This window comes from Schistocerca gregaria, chromosome 2 (assembly GCF_023897955.1).
Source record: "Schistocerca gregaria isolate iqSchGreg1 chromosome 2, iqSchGreg1.2, whole genome shotgun sequence".
In the NCBI taxonomy this organism is placed as follows: Eukaryota; Metazoa; Arthropoda; class Insecta; order Orthoptera; family Acrididae; genus Schistocerca; species Schistocerca gregaria.
In genome coordinates, this window is record NC_064921.1 from 124,269,709 (window position 1) to 124,295,104 (window position 25,396).

A 25,396-nucleotide genomic window follows, 5' to 3' on the forward strand; every position below is an offset into this window, starting at 1 on the left:
TACAATGTGCCCTCGGTGGCTCAGATGTATAGGGCCTCTGCCATGTAAGCAGGAGATCCATAGTTCGAGTCCCGGTCGGGGCACACATTTTCACCCTTTCCCGTTCATCTATATCAACGCCCGTCAGTAGCTGACGGTATTACTATAATTATAATTTCAATCTGCATATGGTGGGGGCCAGTGAAATGAGATGGAAAGAAGACAAGGAGCTCACGCCAGTCAAATACAGGGTAATAACAACAGCATCAGAAAATGATATAAGACTTCATTAGGATCCATTATGAATAAGAAAGTAGGACAGAGTGTGCGTTACTGTGAACAGTTCAGTGATAGGGTTGTTGTCATCAGAATTGACAGCAAACCAACACCGACAATATTAGTTCAGTATACATGCCGACGTCGCAAGCAGTAGATGAAGAGGTAGAGAAAGTATCTGAAGATATTGTAGAGGTAAATCAGTAAGTAGATCTGATAATCTAATAGTGCGGTTGTAGGAGAAGGAGTAGAAGAAAGAGTTATTTGAGCATATGGACTTGGTAGCAGGAATGAAACAGGAGAAAAACTAACTGAGTTCTGCAGCATATTTCAGCTAGCAGCATCGAATACTCTGTTCAAGAATCACAAGAGGAGGAGGTATACTTGGAAAAGGGCGGTAGACATGAGAATTTTCCAGATGAATTACGTTATGGTCAGGTAGAGAGATTCTGAAATTAGATATTAGACTGTAAGGCATACCCAAGAGCAGACAAGGAACCAGAACTCAATTTACTAATGATGAAGAGTAGGTGTAAGGTGTCAGGCAAATCCAACACCTTACATGAAAACCCTGACATGATGAGCAAATCCAGTAGTATGTCACATAGCTCCGAATAAATCGTGACATTAAATTAACCAAAGTAATACGAGTAACGAGTGAGCAAATGGAATACCACAGACTAACACAAGAATGCCTAAATGCATATCGTACCTTCCCACCGTGAGGCAGACGCAGTTCCGAGGGGAGAAACGAGGACAGAAGCCGAGAGCAGAACCGTGTTAAGCTAGAAAAGGGAGGGGCTGGGCACCCACGCCGCGAACCTACCTGTACAACTATACAACCCGCACGTTTTAGCGTGAGGCTTTTGCGCGTCTCAGGTATGTCAAGGACAACCCCCAGCCCATGTTAAAAGCTAGAGCCCTCCAGAAAAGCAGTATAGATCTTACGATAACACAAAAAGGGCCACTACCACCTGCAAGTTTTAGCGTGAGACTTTTTCGCGTGTCTGTTACATTAGGATCACTCCCCAGCCCATGTTAAAAGATAGAGCCCTCCAGAAGAGCAGTATAGATCTTACGATAACGCTAAAAGGACCACACTAGCTGCAGGTTTTAGCGTGAGACTTTTTAGCGTCTCTGTTACGTTGCAAACTTTAAAAACATTGCCCCACCACGAAAAGTATAACGTTTCTCATTGGATAGACAGAATTTTTGTAGGCGGAGCTTAAGGTTAACATTGAGACCCTGATTGGTCAGATGAAAACATAGCCAGATAGTTTTTTTTTTAAACTAACTTCGGTAAATTGTAGTAAGGAGAAGTTAGAAGAGAGTTAGTTCCGAGACGGCGGGCTGGATGGCTGCTGCGCCGGCCGCTGCCGCCCTGACGCTGCTTAGACACCGACAAGGTAATGAACGCGCGCGATGCCGCTTTTTTGAGCGCATAAGGCTTCACTCAGAACTGCAGAAGTCTCATCTGTTACAGCCCCTTTTTGCGTAATACTAGTGTCGATCGTTAATTAAAACTCATGGTGTTCACGTTTGCCACTTGAAGTAAAAATCTGAAACGCGATAATTTTTCTATTTTATAGTTATTGAGAAGCCACATCAGCCACTGTAATTTACGACAAGTTAAATAAGTAATTAAAGATAATTGTGGGTCACTGTAGACCATTTTTATAGTTGTAGACCATTTTGATAGTTTTCTCTTTTGTGAAACTTAAATTAAACCGAGATTATAGATGTGATATGGCATAGGTCATCCTTCGATCCATTGTAGAACTTGGAAACCCATTCAGGGAATATTCGTTCACATTTTTGTTGAACGCAGTTGGTTTTTACCATCCTGTATTAAAACATTTCCTTTTATCAATAGTGCAATTTATAAATGATGTTTTGTGAGTAGAATAAAGTTACCAATGGTAAACTTAACTGATTTTTCGACGTTATTTTACCAGCTAACTAAAAATAGGAAAGCCTTGAACCCTTTCCACTAAATTTAGTCAGTATTAAGATTCTTTTACAGGGAGTGCAGTGGAGCTGACGCTGAGATCATTAAGCATTTGATTATATCATCGCTAGTCTCACTGAACTCTTCTGAATTATACATGTTATGTGTGGTCTGGCGTCTCCTTACCAGCAACAGGTCCCAGGTTCAAACTAGTTCCCTAAAAAACACGCTCAGAGCGTCGTTGCGCGAAAGTGGTAGGGAGACACGATATAGTACAATCAGACACCACCATGAATGTTTAGATAGGCTTAAGTTTAAAAGAATAGTGTCGAAGAATTTGCATGGAAGCAAGAGAGATGCTGCAGTGATGAGGAAAGGTGATATGGGCTTGAAGTTCTCTGAGGGTGAATATCACGGTGGACATTTCAACTGAATTTATGTGGGCATCACTAAAAACGGAAATCACTGATGTTATACTGTAAGACATAGGTACAAGGAAGGTAATTATGAAGAAATATTAGGCATTAGAAGAAATACTTTAATTGATCGACGAAAGGAGGAAGTGGAAAAATATTCAGAGAAAGACAGGTATACAGCAATGCAAATCCCTTAGGAATGAAATAAATAGCAAATGCAGGGCAGCCAAGGTGAAACGCGTGGATGAAAGATGTGAAGAAATGGAAAAAGAAATGATCGTCGGAAGACTTGACTCAGCATACAGAAAAGCCAAAAGAACCTCCGGTGAAATTAAAAGCAAAGGTGGTAGAATTAAGAGTGGGGTGGAATATGCATTGTTAAACGCAGAGCGAGGTAAGAGCGGATAGGTGGAAAAAGTACATTTGAAGGTCTCAGTGAGGGAGATGAATTGTCTGATGATGTGTTAGAGGAAGAAGCTTGAGTCGGTTAGGAAGACAGGGGATCCAGTAATAGAGCCAGCATTTAACAGATATTGAGAAGACCCTAGATCAAAGACAGCACAAGGTATAGATAACAGTCTAACGGAATTTCTAAAATCACTGTGGAAAACCAAATGCCTATTCAAGTTGATATGTAGATTCGATGACACTGACGATATACCATCAGACTTTCGGAGAAATATCTTCCTGAACAGCCTACTGAGCTACTCATTATCACAGTATCTATAGCCTCAGAAAATTACAAGCATGTCTCTTCATTCCTTAGTACTTCCGTACCTCATTTCTTTGCCCATTGATTTTTCCTGACTTGTCTCTTTAAGTTCAGCCTACTCTTCGTGATCACTAAAATGTGATCTGACAATCCAGTATCTTGTTTCGGTACCTCTGTCTGACCAAGACGTAATCTAACTGAAATCTTCCCTCACCTCCTCCTCATCTACAACTGCATTCCAGTACTCCATCTTCCTCCTATACGTACTGAATTACCTATTCAGTATCCTCATATATTTTCTCTACATCTTCTTCCTGTGACGTCGAAATTTAACGCTGAACTACTGTTGTCGGTCTTGGTTTGCTGTCGTTTCTGTTGAGAACAGCCCTATCACTGACTGTTCACAGTAACTCACTCTCTATGGCACTTCCTATTCATAACGAATCCTTTTCCCGTTATACCATTTTCTGCTACTGTTAATATTACCCTGCACTATTCTGACCAGAAACTTTTATCTTCTTTCCATTTCACTTCACTGACAGCACTATATCTAGACTGAGCGTTAACATTTTCCTTTTCAGATTTTCTAGCTCCCCTACCACGCTCAAATTTATGACATTCCGCGCCCCGACTCATAGGACGTTCTCTTTTCGTTGGTTAGTTAATATTTTTCTCGTGGTCATCTACCTCTTGGTAGTTCCTTCCCAGAGATCCGAATGGGCGACTAGTCCGGATTTTTTGCCATGGGAAAGGTCATCATGACACTTTCTCAATTACAGATCACATGTCCTGTGGATACCCGTCATGTGTCTTTAACGCAGTGGTTTCCATTGTCTTTTGCATCATTATTCCATTGAGCAGTGCTGATTCTTCCCCCTTTTAGAAGCAAGGGCAAGACAGTTCCCTGAATCTTTGTCCACTCTTCTGCCCTCTTTGGCAAGGCTGTTGGCAGAATGAGTATGATTTCTTACGCAGGAAGACTTTGGTCACCACTGCTGATGATTTTTATGCAAAATTTAAGTACTAGCGTGGTTGAACCCGATACCGAGGACATTTTGATTAGTAATCAATGATGCTACCGCTATATCTCGATAATGTTAACCTGCACCCAAGAAATCACAGTAAGGAACCAAGTCGGCGAAAATTATGGTAGCAGCTGTCCACATGAAACAAGTGGCAATCTTTGGGACTATTCCAAAATAGATCCAAATTCAGAAATGGGAACAGGGGCTGAAATTGTCGGAATCAAGATCAAGGTGGTAATAGCGAGTGTAGTGAGCGTATGTTCAGACAGGTCCGACAGGAGTACAGAAGATGTGTGCCACTGAGGTTAGGTGCACAGATCCTAGAAATAAAAGTGGGACGGTCAATCCCCTGCAGAAATGATAAACAACAAACACCAGCTGAACTTGATTTGACAGTTAGGGGAGAAGGGAGTTGACCTTTTTAGTAATAACTTCGTGAAGATACAAGCGATGTGGTTTTGGAGAAGAATGAAGCCAGCAAAACTTTTGTGGATCACGTTGTGATTATTATTACCATCTATAAAGTAATTCTGTTGGGCATTCTCATTATTGGAAATCCTGATTCAGTGATCAGTGACACTGCATTTCGTAGGTATGACCAGTCCTCCCATTACAGAGGACGAATATGAAAGGAATGATTATGGGAAAGAGTGTTATATTTCATGTATTAAGAGCATACATTAGCAGTGAATTTTTTCAATATCCCTCTACTTGTCATAGATATAATTTTAGGAACAGATTTTTTGAGTGCACACGATATGGTGTTGAATTTCTGTTGCGCAGAAATGGAGTTGAAGGTAAACAGCTTCTCTCTGTGCTTCAAGTTTGAAGATTAGGTTTTGAGACAAGATGTTGAAACGAGCTGCCTGAGATTTATCACTCCATCTCGATCGCAAACTGAGATAGAATCCTCTACTGATCGCAGACAGTCCGTTGATGTATTGTAAACAATTCAGGATAAGGTTGGTAGTGTTGAAAATTGAAGGTAAAGTGGTGCATGGTGTCATACACAATCGGCGTTTCGATCCCTCTGCTGCGATCATCTGCCGTTCCACACTAGCTGAACACCACCTAACTGGGAACACCAGACGATCGTGAAGAAGATCCCAGCAGAGAAGTCAACAAGTTGATTGGGGAAGAAGATACTGAAGAAGAAAATAACGTGGCCTAACACTCTGCAAGATTTTACCTTCAGTGACAATGGCCACAAAAGAGAGACAGTCATTAAAACGGCTGAATATAGCTTCAAAGTTCTTCGTTTTCTCATTTATAAATATTTCGCAAAGCATATCCCTCCAATTCAAAGAAAAATGCATTTGGTACAAATGCACTGTCACGCCTTGCTCTTTTGTGTGGACAGAAATTAATAATTTTGAAAAGAGAATCAAAAAATAATTTGCTAAAATAGCAATTTAAAATCAATAAAAATAAGAAGGCAGACTGTTGCGCAGTTATTTATTTCGTCCCATTATTCTTGTAGCGCAGCCAGACCAGAGTCAAGCCATCCATTGGAAGGTAAGAATTTGTCGTAGGGGCTAAGTGAACATTTTGATAGAATATTAGGATCAGTTCTTAATCAGTTAAATTACGTGTAAATTCGATAGATGCGTGTTTTTGTAGTAGGGCACATTTAAATTGCGTAACAGTTATTCATTCAGAGTCGTTTTGTGATTCATTCTTTTAAGTTACAGATAGTCAAATGCATTTCAGATTAGGTAAAATCACGCCCCAAAAAAGAAATATACATAAATAAGTTCACGCTCAAAAGTAGGGTAGCTACGTCGTTGTTGGATCAGAACCTGTAATAGGACAGATTTCAGATTATTAGAGAGCAATTTGGCTACACACAGTTTTCATATACAACAATCAACATATATCAATTTTCAGAATTACAGCAGCTGAAGGGAGTGTTCCGCAAAAATGAGTAGAATGAACCACAGTTTAGTAGGGCATTGAAAAAGGGAGAAGATACTGCAAACCGGGAAGAACACCAGCATTGATATTCTGCAAATCACATTTAAGTGTCTGGCAAAGGTTTCATCGAACCATCTTTAGAATAATTCTCTATTATTCCACTCTCGAAAAGCGCGCGGAAAAAACGAACCCGTATATCTTTCCGTGGGATCTCTAGTTTCCCTTATTTAATTATAATGATCGTTTCTCCCTACGTAGGTCGGCTTCAATAAAATATTTTCGCATTCGGAGGAGGAAGTTGGTGATTCAAATTTCGAGAAACGCCTCTGTTTTAATGGTGTCCATCCCGAACCCTGTATCATTCCCGTGACGCTCTTTCCCCTATTTCGCGATAATACAAAACTTGCTGGTCTTCTCTGAACATTTCTCGAATTCATTAATCCTATCTGGTAAGGATCCCAGATTGCGCAGCAGACTCCGATAGGGGACGGACAAGCGCAGTGTGGGCAGTTTCTCTAGTATATCTGTTACATTTTCTAAGTGTTCTGCCAATAAAACACAGTCTTCACCGCAACATCTTCTATGCGTTCATTACAATTTAAATGTAGTTTTACTTATGACCGAAACAGGCTTATGTCAGTTAAAGTTATTTTATTTTATTGATCGTGACGCAGCCCCGGGGCTAGAACGCTTTTCATTTTTAAAGCTTATGACTTCTAAAGAAGGCTATATTATTATGGTTGAAACCATGGTCAAGATTAAGTATAAACATAATTAGAGCAACTGTGGGCTGTTTTTCATTTGAAACAACTTCTATGACAGGAATAAGAGAAGGTAGTCTCTTTTCTTTCTTACATGGGACCGCTCTCAGTGGAAATTTCGAGGCTGTTTGAGATATCCAACATAAAAATCGTCTTCCCATGCCCCCCCTCCCAAGTCGAAAGAGTGCCTTGTCTCTGGGAAAGAGCCACTAAAACTGAACGTACCTAGGATGCATAGCACATCTTGTGAATGTGACCTCCAGTAGAACACAGCTCTGTATTACGAATCGCTGCGCGCAGTACGTCAGGCGCGAGAGAGTGGGACACACGGAGAATACAGCGATAGCAGAGCGCAGAACTGATATCACACTTTTGGCTTCAATAACAGCAAGGTGCTACGCTGAAAAAATGACTACTGGCATTTTATCGTAAAGGAATCAATAGAAATAAGGATTTACGAGAATCTGTTCAGGAGGAACGAAGCATACCAATTTAGTGCTGCATGGAATCTCATTTCAGCGGCAATCGACGAGAATGCGCCCAACAGACAGTCAGGCTTTTGCAGCATGTTATACGCATCTGTAATGGTGAGATCGAAACGACACAGACTGTAGCACTATCCGCATCACGTCGGTGCACCTCTAACCAAACAAGCAGTACTGGAAGGTCAGTCGAAAAGCACGATGTTTGACCCGCGGGCGGGTTTATGATTTAAACTGAGTTACATGAACCTTATATTCTCGGTTTGTTTCTGCCTATTTCAATATCGCAGCAAATTCAGCATCGCTAACTTAACTGATAATAATGTGGACGAACAAATGAGTAATATAGCTTCAGTGAGCGGATCAGGAAATCGCCACATATTCGCAGAAAAACAGCTAAATATTTGTGACGACAAAGAATCTAATGTCCTTTAAGCTGTTCAAATGGCGCTGAGCACTACGGGACTTAACATCTGTGGTCATCAGTCCCCTAGAACTTAGAACTGCTTAAACCTAATTAACCTAAGGACATCACACACATCCATGCCCGAGGCAGGATTCGAACCTGCGACCGTTGCGGTAACGCGGTTCCAGACTGAGCGCCTAGAACCGCATGGCCACACCAGCCGGCCTTTAAGCTGTACTCATAGGTTTCTGCATAACCACACCTCGGAAACCGCTACATATTCGGAAATAAATAGCAAATATTTATAATGAGAGAAGACTAGAGAAAAGTACGCTAGAATGTACTGCTCTCCCCCTAAAGCAGGCCAACTGGTCTCTTGGCTCGACGTTCTCCTGTACTGCCGTAGGACCAAGTGTATATAATACACTACTGCCCATTAAAATTGCTATACCAAGAAGAAATGCAGATGACAAACGGGTATTCAATTGACAAATATATTATACTAGAACTGAAATGTGATTACATTTTCACGCAATTTTGATGCATAGATCCTGATAAATCAGTACCCAGAACAACCACCTCTGGCCGTAATAACGGCCTTGATGCGCCTGGGCATTGAGTCAAACAGAGCATAGATGGCGTGTACAGGTACAGCTGTCCAAGCTTCAACACGATACCACAGTTCATTAAGAGTAGTGACTGGCTTATTGTGACGAGCCAGTTGCTCGCCCACCAATGATTAGACGTGTTCACTTGGTGAGAGATCTGGAGAATGTGCTGACCAGGGCAGCAGTCGAACATTTTCTGTATCCAGAAAGGCCTATACAGGAACTGCAACATGAAGTCGTGCATTATCCTGCTGAAATGTTGGGTTTCCCAGGGATCGAATGAAGGGTAGAGCCACGGGTCGTAACACATCTGAAATGTAACGTCCAAAATTCAAAGTGCCGTCAATGTGAACAAGTGGTGACTGAGACGTGTAACCAATGGCACCCCATACCATCACGCCGTGTGATACGGCAGTATGGCAATGACGAATACACGCTTCCAATGTGCGTTCACCGCGATGTCTCCAAAAACGGATGCGACCACCGTGATGCTGTAAACAGAACATTATTTCATCCGAAAAAATGAAGTTTTGCCTTTCGTGCACCCAGGTTAGTTGTTGAGTACACCATAGCAGGCGCTCCTGTCGGTGATGTAGTGTCAAGGGTAATCGCAGCCATGGTCTCCGACCTGTTAGTTCATGCTGCTGCCCACGTCCTCGAACTCTTCGTGCAGATGGTTGTTGTCTTGCCAACGTCCCCATCTGTTGACTCGGGGATCGAGACGTGGCTGCACGATCCGTTACAGCCATGCGGATAAGATACTGTCATCTCGGTTTCTAGTGATACAAGGCCGTTGGAATCCGGCACGGCGTTCCGTATTACCCTCCTGAATCCACCGATTCCATATTCTGCTAACAGTCATTGGATCTCGACCAACACGAGCAGCAATGACGCGATACGTTTAACCGCAATAGCGATAGGCTACAATCCGACCTTTATCAAAGTCGAAAACGTGATGGTGGGCATTTCTCCTCCTTACACGAGGTATCACAACATCTTTTCACCAGGTAACGCCTATCAACTGCTGTTTGTGTATGAGAAATCGGTCGGAAACTTTCCTCGTGTCAGCACGTTGTAGGTGTCGCCACCGGCGCCAAACTTGTGTAAATGCTCTGTAAAGATAATCACTTGCATATCACAGCGTATTCTTCCTGTGGGTTAAATATCACGTCTGTAGCACGTCATCTTCGTGGTGTAGCAATTTTAATGGCCAGTAGTGTAAATACGAGTAGTATGACATCCGCAGTATCTCGCCGCTACACCAAATGATCATGAGTATGACACTCTTCAAAACTTCGCGCATTTTCAAATTCATATAATGAAGGCTTTCATGACCGAATGTTTCAGATGTCGAGAATTCTTCCGGGTTGTATGGCTGTGGTCCATGGTACTCCTCTATCTCTGACGTTTTGCCCATAGCTACGTTGAACATCTTCGGAGGTGCTCCTGGTTGTGATGAGTCTTGCCGACTCGGCGGCCCTGAAGCTGTCCAACGTAGCTTTGGACGAAACGTCAGGGATAGAAGAGTTCCATGGACCACCGCCATACAACCCAGAAGAATTCTCGGCAGCATTTTAAAATTGCTACCTTACTGGAAAACCGAGAGTTTTCCATCGGTAGTATGCACCAGTGTTGATACTTACGCTCCACTCCATATCCCCAGGTAGCAGGACACTTTTCTGAAACAGAAGGGAAATTCTGTTCTAATTCCAAGTACAACAATCATGTCTAACACGCTATAAAATATTTTAAAGTATTAGATCTACCAAATGTTGAACACAGTAGTAGCCTCAAGCTTGTTATTGCTTCGATACTGTTAGAGATCTCTCCCAACCTTTCACGCAGATTGCTTTTACCTGTCAGAGATACAACTAGATTGTCAAGTTTTACGATGTGTTCAAAGAGAGGACACAGTTTCTTTTGCTTTGGACGATTCTTCACTATCGTGACCAGGAGACTCTATATCAGTGGTTGTCAAAATTTTTTGTTCAAGAGCCAGTACTTACATTGTGGAGGGGTACTTGGATCCGCATATGTATCAGTGACTGAGTACATGTATGGCAGTGATCGTCGAACATTTTTGTTCAATAGCCTTTGCTGTCATTGTGGAGTAGCACCTCCGGCCATTTACGTATCGATCCTATTGCTAATTGGTAAACTACACAACTTAGAATATTATGAGCTCCCAGCACACAGCCTATAGTTCGTGCGTGAGAAGTTGTGCGCTGGCCAGTCGGCGCCATGGGGACCACTTCCTATCGACTGCTCCCTTTTTCAGACTGCTGCCACAATCGTCGACCAGAAAATTGTGACACTCCAATTACCTGACAAAATGTGGTGTTGACTGTGCGAGTGAGAGATAGATTAATAACAGTAAATGAACTTATATTTAAATTCACTGTGCCAGGGGTTCCCAACAAAATTTTCTCGAGGACCCCCTCGTGGAGCAAGATTGGTACCTTGTCATATCACAGTACCAAGTACCTAAAAAAGCCAAATTAAGAGTCTTTTTATACGTTTTCTATTTTTCGTACTTCGAAAAAACATCAACATATTCATTATTCAAAAAATATTGAGCTTAAAACTTTTTCAATTTAGCCATCATCGTTATTGTTAAATTCTTGATTATTGCTCAAAATCTTTGTCTTCAAATCTGGGTGTTTAGTATAACAAACTCATAAAAAGTAAAAATTGAGTATGAACTGAAAATGACAGGAAAAAATTAAAACTGTGTGTATTGGTCTTTCAAGTGTACTACACTTGAGATTGCATTGAGTAGACATGTGTGAAAAATACAACACTAATTTCATACAAGGTATTATTTATTTGAAAAAATACAGTTACAACAGAGTACTCCATCAGTATACAGTTAGTTTTAATTTCCAGTTCTTAATGAGATGAGTTCAATCTGACCTTTGAGTCCATTAGTTTTGAAATGTTAGGTTCCAAACTTGAAACTTTCAGGGTCTGTGAAAGCACTGGCAATAAAATAACAATGGCCGATTGTCGTCTGAAATGCGAGTTTCTGTGTAAAGTGACTGTCAGTTGTCAGCTGCAAAGAGGCATCGCGCGCAGTCAAACGACATACAGCAGAACTATTTGCCTCTATCTAATTCTAGTTTTGCGCTCGTGTGTGCTAGAGTCAGTTGGCTCTAGGAAGTCACTAGACGCAGTAGTTAGCGTTCACTAAAGCTCTGCTCCTGCAGGAAACGGCCAAAACAAAAAAATCTGTTATCATACGAAATATATTTAATATATTTTTTATTCTAATAGCATCTTGCGGACCTGTCTGGCATAGCTCGCTGACCCCAGGTTGTCCGCAGACCACCTGTTTGGAACCACTGCAGTGTGCAGTATGAGATACCATGACAAATGTTTGCTAAATGTGTTGAATGTCATTTTTCTTCCAGTCATAGTGTTGCATTACGACACCTTAATTTCTCGAGCACAGGCATTTAAGCCAGCCTCAATTTTATTTCATATTCCTTGCAACAAATATATGTCGCATTCTAAGACGACACTGTCTACACTGCATATTCACGAATCTCTGCTACTTCCGTGTCAAAATTTACACCACAACAGTTCATCGGTACAAATCGCACATGCCCATGAGTTGTCCCTACCGGAACACAAACAATAAACTGTTCCTCCTCTCACATCTTCTAACCTGCAGTGGCCAGGCTACCTAGTCCTGTTGTTCTTGTGGTAAGCCGAATTCATCAGTGTCAGTTAAAATGAAGCACGTCTTAAAATATTACTGTCACTGTATTTTTGTTTGTTACTGAGCAGGAAAACCGCACTCTTAAGAATCTCTTAATGTTAGCTCTCTTTTTGAATTTGGCAGTTAGTTGCTTCACTCATGTTCAGAAGAAACAGAACACATTGAACGACCACAGGAAGGACGTTCATATTCACAAGACAGCTGCATTACTGTGCTCTGCAGAAATGATTAGCATTTCAGTCACCTCGGTTCAGCATATGTCCTATTGCCTAGTAGGCACAGGTCTGCCTTGGGCGATGATAACTTGTTCCAAGCATGATGCCATCGACGCGTATAAGGCGCGAGTCGCATCCTGTGGTACAGCCATCCACTCTGCATTCACCTGGTTGCAAAGATCATCTACGGTGGTTAGCATTGGGCACAGCGCTGCATCTGACCTTTCACTATATCCCACACATTTCGGATTGGCGACAAGTCTGATGATCTGACGGGCCACCGCAAAAAGGCTGACATCCTGTGACACTAGAAAGGTACGTGTTCGTGCAGCAACGGGTCGAGCACTGCTTTGCTGAAAAATGGCGTCTAGGATGCTGTGCAGAAAGCGTATGGCTGCAGCTCGCAGTGTGTCATTCCCGCAGGTCGCACTGGTCAGAGTGCCCCGTCGAGCACCAACTGTGATTTGCCGTTGCACCCCATAGCACCCCACATCATAGGGCCTTGAGTTAGCGCTGTATGTCTTGTGCGAATGCAGTCACTGTGAAGTCGCTCCCCTTTCCTGCGGCGAGCCAAAATGCGGCCTTCATTTTCAAACAAACAGAACCTGAATTCGTTCGAAAGCACCTTCTACATCTACATCTACATGATTACTCTGCAATTCACATTTAAGTGCTTGGCAGAGGGTTCATCCAACCACAATCATACTATCTCTCTACCATTCCACTCCCGAACAGCGCGCGGGAAAAACGAACACCTAAACCTTTCTGTTCGAACTCTGATTTCTCTTATTTTATTTTGATGATCATTCCTACCTATGAAGGTTGGGCTCAACAAAATATTTTCGCATTCGGAAGAGACAGTTGGTGACTGAAATTTTGTAAATAGATCTCGCCGCGACGAAAAACTTTCATCCCAACTTGCGTACCATATCTGCCACACTCTCTCCCCTATTAAGTGGTAATACAAAACGAGCTGCCCTTTTTTGCACCTTTTCGATGTCCTCCGTCAATCCCACCTGGTAAGGAGCCCACACCGCGCAGCAATATTCTAACAGAGGACGAACGAGCGTAGTGTAAGCTGTCTCTTTAGTGGACTTGTTGCATCTTCTAAGTGTCCCGCCAATGAAACGCAACCTTTGGGTCGCCTATGTGGTCTTTCCAACTGAAGTTGTTCGTAATTTTAACACCCAGGTACTTAGTTGAATTGACAGCCTTGAGAATTGTATTATTTATCGAGTGGTGTCAAGCGAGAGCTCATTGAATGCCATACTGGAGGTCTGTTGTGTTTTCTGATGAAAGCTGGTTCTACCTCGGTACCAGTGATAGCCGTTTATTGGTTAGAAATAGGCCAGTTTCTTTAATTTGTTAAACAGCGTGGCGGTGCATACCGTAGGTACTACTCTATAACCTGTTTTCCTTCTGCTGTTGCGTTCTGTATGAGGAATTTTCCTCTTATTGTTAGCTACGGCTGAATTTTAGTATTTTTAAATCAGTTTCTATTTTTGATAGCTGGTGGTTGTGGGCTATTAGGTGAGCAGCGAATGTGCTATAGGAGCTGTTACTTTTTAGAGCTCTGAGGCGTTCTAAGTATCTTGTCTTAAAGTTACTGCATCTTTGCCTTATGTGTGCTTGTAAGTTCATATTTGCCTGATCTGTTGAATTTACCTGTGAGTGTTTCCTGTGTCGTCCGCATTTCCTGTGTTGTTTTGTCTGGCTTCCCCCATTCTTTAAAATGTTTCACATTCTGTGAACTATTTTGTTATTGCAACTTTGTTTTGTGTGTGAGTTCTTGCTTGTCATCTTAATCTGTGTGTTGTGCTCTTGTGTGTTGTTGTGCAATGCCTTGTGTACATGAGGCCTGTTCTTTACATTCTCATTTACGTATTTTTGAGTTTAGTTCCTCATATCTGTATCGTAAACATTTCGGACTGCTGTTTGTTTCAGTTTGTTTAGCTGGCATGTGTAGCTCAAGTGGCCGAGCGGTTCTAGGCGCTACACTCTAAAACCGCGAGACCGCTACGGTCGCAGGTTCGAATCCTGCCTCGGGCATGGATGTGTGTGATGTCCTTAGGTTAGTTAGGTTTAAGTAGTTCTAAGTTCTAGGGGACTAATGTCCTCAGCAGTTAAGTCCCATAGTACTCAGAGCCATTAGAACCATTTTTTGTATAGCTCAGTTTGCTTATCATTAATCTGAAGCTCGTAAATCATGACTTGATTGACAGTGAATGGCGGAGCTTTTGGTTGCCAGTTTCGTGAATCCTGTGAAGTCATGAGAGTTGTTTATTCTTTGTTTGACGAGATTCAGTAAATTTAATACGTTCTCTGTTTCTGTTTCTAATGTGAAGAGAATTTTTGGCTGGTAATTTTTTATTCCATTCTGTATTGTGCAGCTGTTTAATGTGTGTATGTGATTCCTCAGACAGGTTTTTTGTCAGCAATTCATGGGAGCAGTACATAAAATTGTATTTTTTTTTATTTTACTACATGTATGAAGATCTTGTTCTTTATGGTGTTCATGACTATGTTCGATAAGAGGCCACTATCGGTTGTCCTGTTAACACTCCTGTGTTGGGAATAAAATTCTTTGTTGAACACCAACTAATTTTGGGCTAGTATGCTCCTGAGAATAGTTGCTGTGTGTGTCTGGTATGTTGCCTTGTTGTTTTGCTCCTTGTGTGGTGATGTTGACTGTTTCATCCATTGGTATTCCAGTGTACATTGACGTAACATCGAATGATCTAACGTTTGTTGCAACTGGAATGTCAATGTTTTTGATTCTGTCTATTAATTCCTAAGATTTTTCGGGGTTCCTTTGGTCGTCAAAAATTTGAATTTACTTTAGTAAAATGTTTGTGTGTTGGACAGGATGATGGGATATAACATTCGGAAGTTAGTGGCTGGTTTTAAGGGAATATTTATTTGTTCACTTTTGGTAAGCAATTTAGTGTGAGACCTTTGGATTTTTCTGTGTCATTCTTTTTATATGGCGTTTTGTGAATGTGTTTTGAATGTTGTACAGTGTTTGCTGAATGTTTCTCTGCTATCTTGCGGCCGACCGATGTCGCCGAGCGGTTCTATGCGCTTCAGTCTGGAATCGCGCGACCGCTACAGTCGCAGGTTCGAATCCTGTCTCGGACATCGATATGTGTGATGTTGTTAGGCGTAAGTAGTTCTACGTTCTAGGGGACTGATGGCCTCAGAAGTTAAGTCCCATAGTTCTCAGAGCCATTTGAACCATTTTTGCTATCTTGCTGTTGGGTCATTGGTCAATTTGGTGATATTGTTATCCTCCTGAAAATCTATTGTTTTATCTGCGTACCCCTGCCCATTCATGATGACCATTGTGTTGCCTTTGCCTGACTGTTTCTAAGACACTGTGTTGTTCTCGTTTTTTTTTTAGGTTCCAGTATATGATTTCTTCACCCGTTCTGTTATTAAATATTTTGGTGGATGTGTGTGTGTTGACAATTTGTGTTGTTTCCACAGCTACTAATTCCCTTGTCAAGTGTGTGTTTACTGGGCTGAGTTTTTCTTATTTCTTTATAAAGTTTCAGATTCTGTTCGAGCTCTTCTGTTGTTCCACGCTATACATGAGTGTTAATGTTGTACTTTGGTCTTTAATGAAGTAGGTACTTTCTTGTTTGGTGAGATGAATGTGAGTTAGTTGGATGATTCTGTCATGGAAATTATGTGTATGATCTTGCCACCAGCTGTACCGGGTTCGACTTCCGGCTGGGTTGGGGATTTTCCCTACTCGGAAGTGGACGGGTTTGTTCTCATCATCATTTCATCATTATCGACATGCAAGTATCTAAAATAATGTCAAATAAAGACTTGCACCAGGTGAGTGAACTACCCTGAAGGGGACTCCTTGCCAGATATGCTATACACAGATTTTAATTTGAGTATGATTCTGGTGACTCTTTGCAGTGTGTTCTTTATGATTCTGTCGAGTTTTTTACTTTGTTCCTCCTGTTTATCTTGTATTACTTTTGAATGTGTGGCTTTCCTCTTTTTATTATTTTCTCAAACTGACCTAATATGGCGAATTTTTTGGCCAGGTTTAGACGTGTTTCGTAAAGTTCTGTAGTGAGCTAGGAGTTTTTCACATACAGTTCCCTAATTTCTTACTTAACAACAAAACCTCCGTCTTCCTTTTAGCTTTTCTTGCTGCAGACGACATGCTATTCACAGAGACATCTATACAGGTCCGCAAATGCTTCGTTAGAGAGGTATGGGTATTGAAAGGAGCTTTAATTCTGCAAAACTTATGTGTACAACGTGAACGAATACGCAATACAACTGAACCGTAACCTGATTTTCTTACAAACAATGCACGGGTACATGCCATGTCTACACTATGCAACCTACCACGTATTATGGTCATGTGACGTACGGAGTACAATCACCCGTTGTTTGCGCAGTTTTGCCGTGTAAGCCGCATTGTGTAGTGTACCGGCGACGGATCGGTTAGCTTTGTAGTGTATGGTGTTAACTGTGTTCGTAAAAGCGCTGCTAACAATGCCACACGTCTACAATAATGAGGAATACGCAGATATGGTGTATGTTTATGGCTTCCGCTACGACAGCGCTACTGCTGCAGGGGAAGAATACCATAGGCGCTTTCCGTCTCGACGATTACCTGATCGCAGAGTGTTTACCAAAGTGTTTATTACTTTGCGTGCAACAGGCTCTCTTCCAAGTAGACATTTTTTGTCCGAGCGTCCACGTCAACAAACTTCACAAGAAAGGAAGAAATCATCGCAAGTGTTGAGCGAAGTTCCAGTACGAGCATACGAAGAATTTCCCTGCGTAGGAATGTCCCACAGACACGTGTATGGGAAACATTACATGCGGAAAACCTGTATCCATTCACATACACGTTGGTACAATACCCAACGACTTCAATTCTGTCACTGGGTAATTGGGAATAGTCATTTGCTTCCATACATACTATTCACTGATGAAGCCCAGTTTTCGCGACATGGAATACACAACACACGCAATAATCATCGATGGTCACGGGAAAATACACACGCTTTAGTGGATAGCAATTCCCAAGTTCGTTTTGCTACAAATGATTGGTACGGAATGATCGGTAAACTTTTGATAGGTCCATTTACTATCAGTCAGCGACTGACAGGAGAGAGGTATCTGCATTTTTTCGAAAATTCATTCGTGGAACTATTGGAAGACGTTCCTTTAGCCAAGCGAACTGGAATGTACTTTCAACATGGCGGTGCCCCTCCACACGTTGCCTTACGTGTGAGGACCATCTAAACCGCTCCTACCCTAATCGCTGGATCGGCCGTGGTGGTGCTATTAACTGGCCTCCAAGATCACCTGACCTTACACCTTTAGATTTGTGTTTATAGGGTTGGATGCAATCAGAGGTGCACAAAGGGAAGGTAAATACACGAGACGAACTGCTTCGTCGCATCATGGACGCTGCTGAATTGATTAGGAACCAACAACAGGCAACTGAACAAGCAACACAACGTGTTATCGCTAGAGCGCAAAAGTGCATTGACGTTGATGGTGGGATATTCGAACCTGTTCTGTGAACTGTACGATAAGTGTTAAAGCCGTTTGTAAAAGATGTGGTACGTCTTTTTCAACTGAATACATGTAACATGTTGTAATGCATTATGTACTAAATGCAATGTAAATAAACATTATGTAAAAATGTGTAACGTAACTGTACTTCTCTGTAATATTGTTTTCAAGAAAATCAAGTATTGTGTATACGTTCACGTTGTAAACATCAGTGTTGCAGAATTAAAGTTCCTTTCAATACCCATACCTCCCTAACGAAGCATTTGCGGACCTAAGTTCATATAACATCTTTTGTGCAGAATTACTTATACTGTCACTGTGTAAAATATTGACCTCTCCTCCCCGAACACCCTGTATACTCCGGGATTACATCATATTGTGCTAGGCAGTTTTTATTAAACAGTATACTGAGGATTGTCATTAATGTGTTTCTGCATTTATTATACAGCCTGCCTGGGAATATCTGGCGGAGAACGTGCCACCTCTGTCAAGTTTAGCGCCCTCTCGAATATTATTTCAGCTAAGGCGCGAAGGCCCGTGCGTAATGGTAATATTGCATGTGCGCCCGATGTCGGATTGGGGAATGTGTAGTGAAAATCCAATGGTAAAAACATCTCTCGTTAAACTTTTCAGTAGGTATAAAACTTCGTCGTTTTAAGATATTAAGGAATTCGCTGCCTTATCAGTTTCACAGCCGCAAACATGATTAATAAGATTTTCTGCCTAACACGTTCCACAGATTCCTTAATAATTGAATCTCAAGAGTATTTTATCTTCAGTGAGATATAGAATTTCCTCTGGAGTTACAATGCTCCGCAATGGCGGACTTCCTGGACAGCGAAAGTCGAGTATGCTGATCGTGTTCCACACAGTGTACGTGTGGTTCGACCATTGTAGGATCTGCCGCAATGAGATGGTATTATGTAGATTCCAGCCACAAAAAAAAACCTCAGATCGTCATTTACGTAGCTCAAAAAAGCACATATGCTCGCATGTCATTTGACTTTACACATCTGTTAAAAAGTCCAGAATGCAGTCACAAAGTTGATCCAACAAGCGATAGTACGAAAATGTATCAAGTGCCTTCCCAAAGTGAAGAAACATGGCATCAAGTTGGGCATCGTGCTCTACAGCTCACAGCATTTTAAAGGAAAATTTCCAGTATTTGTTTTAGCTATTCAAAGACACTGTGGAAGACGTACTTCCGAGATTTCAAGCACTATCCTCCCAACTATATGATTCCTATGTCTGAACGACTGAGCTAACTACATATATCACATTGTGTTATAACTTGCAAGAGGGGACGTCAGCGCAGAGGCAACCTGTCTCACGTGCTGGGTGAATATGAGAATGATCTCTCAGGTTATATCGACATGACTGTTCAACACTGGACTTACGGCGTTCAGCCGAGTTGTTGATTCCATTTTTTTGCCAAATATTTCGACTACCAAACCAGAGGAAGACGTCTGGATGGATTGTCGGAAAATTGCGCAGAAAAATGGAATCAATAATGCGGATGAACACTCGAAAGCAGACCGATATTTTCATGCAGTGGTAACGTGTCCATTTTTTTTTAAATGGGCAACAGCCATGCCTGTTTCGGAGAAGGACATAAAGAAAGGTGTGTTGTACTAAGAAGTTTAATCGACATTTATAATCTCAAAAGCCGGCCAGTGTGGCCGAGCGGTTCTAGGCGCTTCAGTATGCCTCGGGCTTGGATGTGTGTGATGTCCTTATGTTAGGTAGGTTTAAGTAGTTCTAAGTTATAGGGGACTGATGACCTCAGGTGTTAAGTCTCATAGCGCTCAGAGCCATTTGAACCATTTTTTATAATCTCAAAATGTAAGATTGTATGTGAAGCAAAGGCCACTGTTCTTTTTGATGTTTTGCAGATATTGTGAACTAGGCGCAACAACCTGTGCGCCACATCTTTTCTTGTCTGACTAGATTGATGAGCTCCCCCAAAATTTCCTCTCCTGTATCCAACACTTCATACCAGAGTCGGCTTTACACCAAACATCCTCAATTATATGCCGTATACAGGGTGTTTAAAACAAAGTGTCTCTGATTTTCACAGCATATAGTTCGGAGAAAACTAGAAAATGAAGTGCTAACACTCAAAAAAACAAAGATGGTTCAAATGGCTCTGAGCACTATGGGACTTAACAGCTTAGATCATCAGTCCCCTAGAACTTAGAACTACCTAAACCTAACTAACCCAAGGACATCACACACAACCATGCCCGAGGCAGGATTCGAACCTGCGAACGTAACAGTCTCGCGGTTCCTGACTGCAGCCCCTAGAACAGCACGGCCACCAGGGCCGGCAGAAAGCAAAGACTTGTTGAGATATGTACCATTATGTCCAACAGTAGTTCAGTATGTTGACACTACAAGATGTGCTTTATGTCGTACACACTGTCTTATATATCTTTACGCCTTGTTTCTTCAAGTGTCACGAACGTGTAAACACCGCTGGCTGTCCTGAGATTTTGTCACATATAGGGTATAGGTGGGCCGCCACGTTAGCTCCACGTGTTCCGTCGGAGGGATAGCTGCCATCAGTAACAGAAAAGGTGAGTGAGTGGATCAACGATGAACTTGAAAGCGAATGTCATGGGACGTCCGCCCCGAACAAATGCAACGAATAATAACGAACAAAATGAGATCAAAAAAAGGAGGTAGCGTCTTTTATTAATAATCAAACGTGTTCAGTTCCGGGTTCTAACCCCGCCGCCGCTTAAATTTTGCTTAATAACCAGCATTGGTAGCCGAAGGCTTCCGACGTAACAAGTCACCCTCATTCTGCCAACGGCCTTGTCAAAGAGAGTGGAGGAGCGAACAAAGGTTCAGCGCACTCTCTTGTCCTAGGGGTGGGAAATTGATCCTAAAGGCGGAAGAATCAGTAATGATCAATGCTATGAGGATGTGGAAGGCAATGGAAACCACTGCATTAAAGACACATAATGTGTATCCACAGGAAATGTGGCCTCTATTGGGAAAAGATGCCAGACTGGTCCCCATTCTGATCTCCGGGAGATGACTGCCAAGGAGGAGGTGATCATGAGAAATAGATTGAATACCCAACGTTCTGCGAGCCTGGGCGTGGAATGTTAGAAGCCGGCCGGGGTGGTCGAGCGGTTCTAGCCGCTATAGTCTGGAACAGCGCGACCGCTACGGTCGCAGGTTCGAATCCTACCTCGGGCATCGATGTGTGTGATGTCCTTAGGTTACTTAGGTTTAAGTAGTTCTAAGTTCTAGGGCACTGATGATCTCGGATGTTATAGTCCGTGAGACGAGTGATTGGTACTGACAGTTCCGGCGGGCAGACGGAGATGTTGCCGAACGTGGCTCACAGCACGCGGCGCCCTGTCTGCTACACGCATTCTCTAGCAGCAGAAATAAAAGCGAGACAAAATACAAGTCGTATTGGTACGCGTGAATTTATTTAAAGTTGATGCTTGAAATATATTAACTCGAAAACTGATAAGAGCTATTTAGTACAAGTATCTAAGATGCTGAAACATAATAAAGTTATTTGTTAATCTTCACAACTGAAATGAAACTATTTTCACAAGTTGTTGAACATTAGCAGTTTTGGTTTCCATTGTTAAGTATTAGCATTATTAATTTGTTCTACTACAAGCTACAGAATAATTGATCAGGGTATTAAGAGCTATAATCTGAAGAAAGTACTCACAATATGATGATCTGGTTATATATCGATAGCAAACTCCCTCCTTACATTCCTGAATACGTTGTAGTTACTGTAATGGAAAAACACCACTCACATCACTGTCAGAATCTGATTTGACATTGTCTTCCTCAGCACTACTCGAACTATCACTGCTCTCTCCCAGATGTATAATTAAATTTTCGAAGCATTCTTCCACAACCCCTTCGGCTTTGGCCGCCTCTCTGATGGCGCTTGCAGTGCTATTTGCAATTTTTGCCCACGTCTCGCTTGTCACTTTATTGATAGCTGCTGGAAGGAGAGTTTCCACTTCAGAGATCGTGAATTTTTTATTGTTTGTAGCAATGTAATTTTTTATGTGCGCCCACACTCCTTCAATTGCATTGAAGTGACAGTGGTATGGAGGAAGCCGAACGATTTCATGCCCGTGCCTTTTAGCAATCTCGTCAATTACATATGTTGGAAATTGGAGTTTCTTTTGTGCCACAATTTCGAGCAGTTCCGCCTTCCTTAAATATTCTCTGAAATCTACTTTCCGCCGTTTCAACCACTGAATGATATCGTCTTTTTTTGTTGCCAAGGTTGGTGCCTTATCGTGAACAACGGAATGATAAGGCGCATTGTCAATAACAAACACTGATGGACTTGTCAGATTCGTCATAAGCGATGTCTCGAACCATTCTTGAAATACTACACTGTTCATTTCTTCAAGGTAATCTCCCGTCTTTTTTGACCGAAACATTTTCAAGCAGTTTGGCACAAAACCTTTCGATGGTCCTGCATGTAAGACAATAATACGCCCTCCTTTGCCAACAGGCACTGCCATTGTCCCCTCGGGCGTTCCATCATTCCAGCCTCTACGTAAAGAATGACTGGCGTTGACCCAAGTTTCATCTAACCACTCTATACTTCCGAATTCGACACCCATGATCCTGCGTAGAAATCTGCACCGCCATGCAACTACATCTGTCCTTTCCATTAATATTTTGCGTCCGTTAAACAGTGAATAGCTGAAGTCTATGTCTTTCAACACTGTACGCAATGAAAATTTGCTCCCTTTAAAAAAATCGTCTTTCTGAAGCGACACCAGAAATTTAGATAGAGTGGGATGTTCCCTTCTCTTATAACAGCTGTATATATGACGACGAATAGCGTCTTTCTGAAAATCGTCTAAAGCTGTCACCTGCTTATTTCTCGGTCGCTTCTTTCCCGGTGTGTGCAGCTTCGTTGTTCCCCTCTCGTCACAATCTACACTGTACTGTTCTTTCCCTATCTTTACAACAGTGTTCTTACTTATTTTCAATGCTGCTGCAGTTCTCTTCACAACCTAAACAACAGGAATTAAGGGCCCACCTTTGTCCTTTTCTTTCTCAAAGTAATCCCTCACAGAGCACACGAATTCACGGGCCTGGGTGTGTAGCACACTTTTCTTCCTCCGTTTCACTTCTTGTGTTGGGCTGGTACTACCCGCCGCACTAGACATTTTTTACAACGAAACAGAAACAAAGAAACACTAAAAGCAACAAAAACGAAATAAACTGCGAATTCAGCTTCAGACAAACCACGAACGACCGCACCGCCTGCACGCCAGACACTGGTAAGTTTCATAAGCGCGCGCGACCGGGTTTCAGAGCGGCAACGTGGCCCTTGCTACCCGCTGAAAGTCAGGCCGTCATTGGCTGCCTGCCTGCGGTCGCTAGGCAACGGAAAGACGCTACCGAACTTTCAATACCAAAGACTCGTCTCCCAGACTATAAGTCCCATTGTGCTCAGAGCCATTTGATCCGTTTGATCCAGTATTAGAAGCAGAATTTAAGAGCTCTTTGGAGGACTTACGATGAAATAAGACAGAAGCGATAGATAACATTCCATCAGAATTTCTAAAATCATTGCGGGAAGTGGCAACAAAACGACTGCTCAGGTTGAAGTGTAGGAAGTATGAGACTGGTGATATGTTTTTCGGAAAACAAGCATTCAAACAATTCGAACACTGCAAGAGCCGACAAGTGCGAGAATTATTGTACAATCAGCTTAACAGCTCATGTATCCAAGCTGCTAGTAGGAATAATATACAGAAGAATTATGATGAGGACGTATTATATGATGACCAGTTTGGCTTAGCAAAGGTAAAGGCACAAGAGAGTCAGTTCTAACGTTGCAGTTGATAATGGAAGCAAGACTAAAGAAAAATCAAGAGACGATCACAGGATTTGTCGACTTGTAAAAAGCGTTCGATAATTTAGAATGGGGCAAGATGTTCGAAATTATGGGAATAAATAGGGATACGCTATAAGGAAAGACGGGTAATATACATTATGTACAAGAGCCAAGAGGGAATAATAATAGTGGACGACCAAGAACGAAGTAATGGGATTAAAAAGGGTGTAAGACAGCGATGTAGGTTTTGGCCCGTACTGTTCAATCTGTACATCGAACAAGCAATGATGGAAATAAAAGAAAGATTCAGGAGGTGAATTAAAATTCAATGTTAAAGGATACCAATGATACGATTCGCTGATGGCTATGCTATCCTGAGTGAAAGTGAAGAAGAATTAAATGATCTGCTGAATGGAATGAACACTCTAACGAGTACAGAATACCGACTGAGAGCAAATCAAAGAAAGACAGAAGCAATGAGTAGAAGCAGAAATGAGAACATCGAGAAGTTGAATACCAGGATTCATGGTCACAAAGTATATGAAGTTAAGTAATTCTGCTACCTAGGCAGCAAAACAACCCATGACGGACGGAGCTAGGGGGAAACAAAAAATAGTGGAGAACAGGCAAAAAGGGCATTTCTGGGCAAGAGAAATCTACTAGTAGCAAACAAAGGCCTTAATTTGAGGAAGAAATTTCTGCGAATATTCGTTTGAAGCACAGTGAAAAATGGGAAAACTGGAAAAGAAGAAAATCGAATCATTTGAGACTTGGTGATATAGAAGAATGTTGAAACGTTGGTGGACTGATAAGGAATGAGAAGGTTATTTTACAAAATCGGCAAGGAAAGGAAGATATGGAAATCACTGACAAGAAGAAGGTACGCGATGATAGGATATCTCTAAAGACATAAGGAATGACTTCCATTAGAGGGAACTGTAGAGGACAAAAGCTGCAGAGGGAAATTGGAATACATCGAGCATGTAATTGAGGACGTAGGTCCTGAGATGAGTAGGTTGTTAAAGGAGAGGAATTCGTGGTGGAGGGAAGCATCAGACCAGTGACTAATGACAAAAACAAAAAAAAGTGGGGCACACGCTCTTGTGACGTGAGCACTTTGTCGATGGCTCAGGATTACACCATGATTTATATGTTTTCACAGCCAGAAGACTAAGAGAATCAGGTTAAATGAAAGAGAAGGACATGCTACTGGACTTCCTCGACGAATTCATTGCTCATTAAAAATTTGTATTTGGTAGTATCGTATGAGGCGCAGACAATGGTGTCATGCCCTCGTGTATAAGCCACATCTGTTGTTCTTCTGCTTGGGCAGTGTTCTACAATAAATAAAATCTGTTAATTTCTCGTGTAAAGTGTGTGGACTTGTGTGTTTGTCATTCAAAATTCCTCCTCACACAATGACAACAAACCAAACGTGATGAATTGAGTCCATGACAGCTAGAGGCTCTGCATCTTGGCGCACGTGATTATTATAGTAGAAAAATGTCATATTACTGCCTTGATCT

At 41.9% G+C, this 25,396-nt stretch overlaps 1 protein-coding gene across 1 annotated transcript in view; it reads right to left on the reverse strand.

Annotated features, from left to right (window-relative positions):
- The window catches only part of LOC126335603 (carbonic anhydrase 13-like), a 154,382-nt gene that overhangs the window by 95,606 nt on the left and 33,380 nt on the right, over positions 1-25,396 (reverse strand). The window contains exon 3 of the mRNA XM_049999056.1: positions 10,171-10,206. Within this exon, the coding sequence (XP_049855013.1) occupies positions 10,171-10,206 (36 nt within the window). The remainder of the gene's footprint in view (positions 1-10,170; positions 10,207-25,396) is intronic.